Here is a 2,655-nt window from a genome sequence, read left to right on the forward strand (position 1 = left end):
TAATTTGACAGTCATCCCAATGCCATTTATGGAATAATGCAACTTTGACCTGTGATAATAACTCACTTAATCCCACATGTACTCAGCTGTTTCTAAAGTTTCTGTCCCATGCTATTGATCTGTCAGCCCAGCATCAGTACCACACACTTCCATGATCCTTTATAGTTGGTAGAGGAACTTAGTCTCTGTTTCAACTTTTCCCTAGCTTATTTTCATGCCTATTTTTAGATGAAATTTAGATTCGTTTTTATTTCTTAAAAACCCAGTTAGGGGCACCTGGGAGGCTCAGGTTAAGTGTCTGACTTCAGCACAGGTCATGATCTCGTAGTTCTTGAGTTCAAGTCCTGCATCAGGCTCTCTGTTGTCAGCACAGAGCCTGCTTCAGATCCCCATCCCCCTCTCTTCCTACCCCTTCCCCACTCACGTTCCCGCTCTCAAAAATAAATAAACAGCTTTTTAAAACTCTGAGCTTTGACTTTGAATAGGTTAATAGTAGACTTTGTTCCCTTGCAATATTTCAATTTTCCATTTGGAATCTGGTATATGTATCCATTTATTAAGTTTTTACTTTATACCTCTCGAGAATTTTAAGATCATGCCTGTTTCTCGTTAGCATTTTAATGCACAGATCTATTTGTTGATAATGTAGCTGGTATTATTTCACATTAGATTTTAGCCTTATTATTCCTTATTATTGTTTACATATTATAATAATAGACAATATTTGCTGAGAGCTCACTGCATGCAAGCTCTCTGTGTTAAGCAATTTATTACTTAATTTTCTTCATTCCTGATCCATTTTTCAAATAAGAAATTGGAGTCTTAAGGAGCTCAGATAAGTGGCCTGAGGTTTCACACTTAGTAAGAGGCAGCACTTACCCTTCAATTCCAATGTCTGACAACAGTCTTAATCACTGCAGTGTATGCTTATGAGAGCACCATTAGCTTTGGGTCTATTCATTGTGTGATTGGCCACTTTCTATTTCTAATGGCACTTCAGTTGATTGTCTTTGGTTTGCCAGCTAGATCATTCTCTCAGCAAAAATGATAATTTTTCTTTTCCCTTACAAATTTTGTCCTTATCTCCCTCTTTTGTCCAATTGTACAATATCCACTTCCTATAATGCATACACCTATTTTCAATATCACTCTAAATCTACGAAATATCAAAACTATAACATAGTAATCTTTAAGTACTTCGAGAATATTGTAAGCTGATAGGATTTAAAATAAGACATGTACATTACTTCTATAATATTGAGTATGTCAAATTAAAAGTCCCTGGGAAGACTAAGCTGCATAAAGATTTTCCATGTTACGCTTTCTTTGTTGTTACTTCATTGCTCACATTTTTAAAAATTATAAAAGTTAGTCTATTTTTAATGCCAAGAGAATAATTGCTTTTGAATGTCTGAATGTCCTTACTCAATATTCAATTAGTAAATGTTTGTTGGTGCTAATATTGCAGACAATTGGGGAAATGCATGGAGGCAACCAGAGTGAGACCTCAGAGTTCCTACTCCTGGGGCTCTCGGAGAGTCCTAAAGAGCAGCGGATCTTGTTCTGGATGTTCCTGTCCATGTACCTGGTCACAGTGGTGGGAAATGTGCTCATCATCCTGGCCATCAGCATTGATCCCCACTTGCACACTCCCATGTATTTACTCTTGGCCAACCTCTCCCTCACTGACCTCTTCTTTGTCACCAACACAATCCCCAACACATTAGTGAACCTTCAGTCTCAGAACAAAGCCATCTCCTATGCAGGGTGTCTGACACAGCTCTACTTCCTCGTCTCCTTGGTGACTCTGGACAACTTCATCCTGGCCACAATGGCATATGACCGCTATGTGGCCATCTGCCGCCCCCTCTACTATGTCACAGCCATGAACCCTGGGCTCTGTATTTTGCTCCTCACCCTGTGTTGGGGACTTTCTGTCCTCTATGGCCTCTTCCTCACCCTCTTCGTGACCAAAGTGACATTCTGTGGTTCCCGGAAAATCCACTACATCTTCTGTGAGATGTATGTCCTGCTGAGGCTTGCATGCTCCAACACCCAGATCATTCACACAGTGCAGATTACTACAGGCTGCTTCATTTTCTTCACCCCCTTAGGGATCATGATCATGTCTTATGTCTGGATTGTCAGAGCCATCCTCCGAATACCCTCAGCTTCTAGCAAGTACAAAGCCTTCTCCACCTGTGCCTCACATTTGGCTGTGGTCTCCCTCTTCTATGGGACACTTGGTATGGTATATCTGCAGCCCCTCCAAACTTACTCCATGAAGGACTCAGTAGCCACAGTGATGTATGCTGTGGTGACGCCCATGATGAACCCTTTCATCTACAGCCTGAGGAACAAGGACATGCATGGGGCTCTGGGAAGACTGCTCCTAGGGAAAGCCTTCCAGAGGTTTACATGAGGTACTTTGGGGCAATGAAGGGGACACTGTATAACTTTAGACCCCCAAATCTTGTATTTACCTCACCTCTACTTAGGTCACTAAGATAAAGCAATTTTAAGTGTGTTTCTTTTTAAAAAATCTCTAAATATATAAATTAAATCTGATCTAATTGCAGGGAAAATTTTGTAGGATCAACATCATGAAGAAAATCTTGGCAGACCTTTCTTGATTACAGGTGGGTTAGGTGAACA

At 40.5% G+C, this 2,655-nt stretch overlaps 1 protein-coding gene across 1 annotated transcript; it reads left to right on the forward strand.

Moving 5' to 3' along the window:
* Positions 1-1,480: 1,480 nt before the first annotated feature.
* Positions 1,481-2,422, forward strand: LOC102959735 (olfactory receptor 1D2-like). Its single transcript, XM_007076229.3, has one exon. It carries the CDS (start codon positions 1,481-1,483, stop codon positions 2,420-2,422), a length of 942 nt encoding a protein of 313 aa, XP_007076291.2.
* The last annotated feature ends 233 nt before the right edge of the window (positions 2,423-2,655 follow it).

Source organism: Panthera tigris, chromosome E1, assembly GCF_018350195.1.
Source record: "Panthera tigris isolate Pti1 chromosome E1, P.tigris_Pti1_mat1.1, whole genome shotgun sequence".
Lineage (NCBI taxonomy): Eukaryota > Metazoa > Chordata > Mammalia > Carnivora > Felidae > Panthera > Panthera tigris.

Coding starts and splice junctions, on each gene's coding strand:
- LOC102959735 (XM_007076229.3), top strand. CDS start 1,481: ATGCATGGAGGCAACCAGAGTGAGACCTCAGAGTTCCTACTCCTGGGG.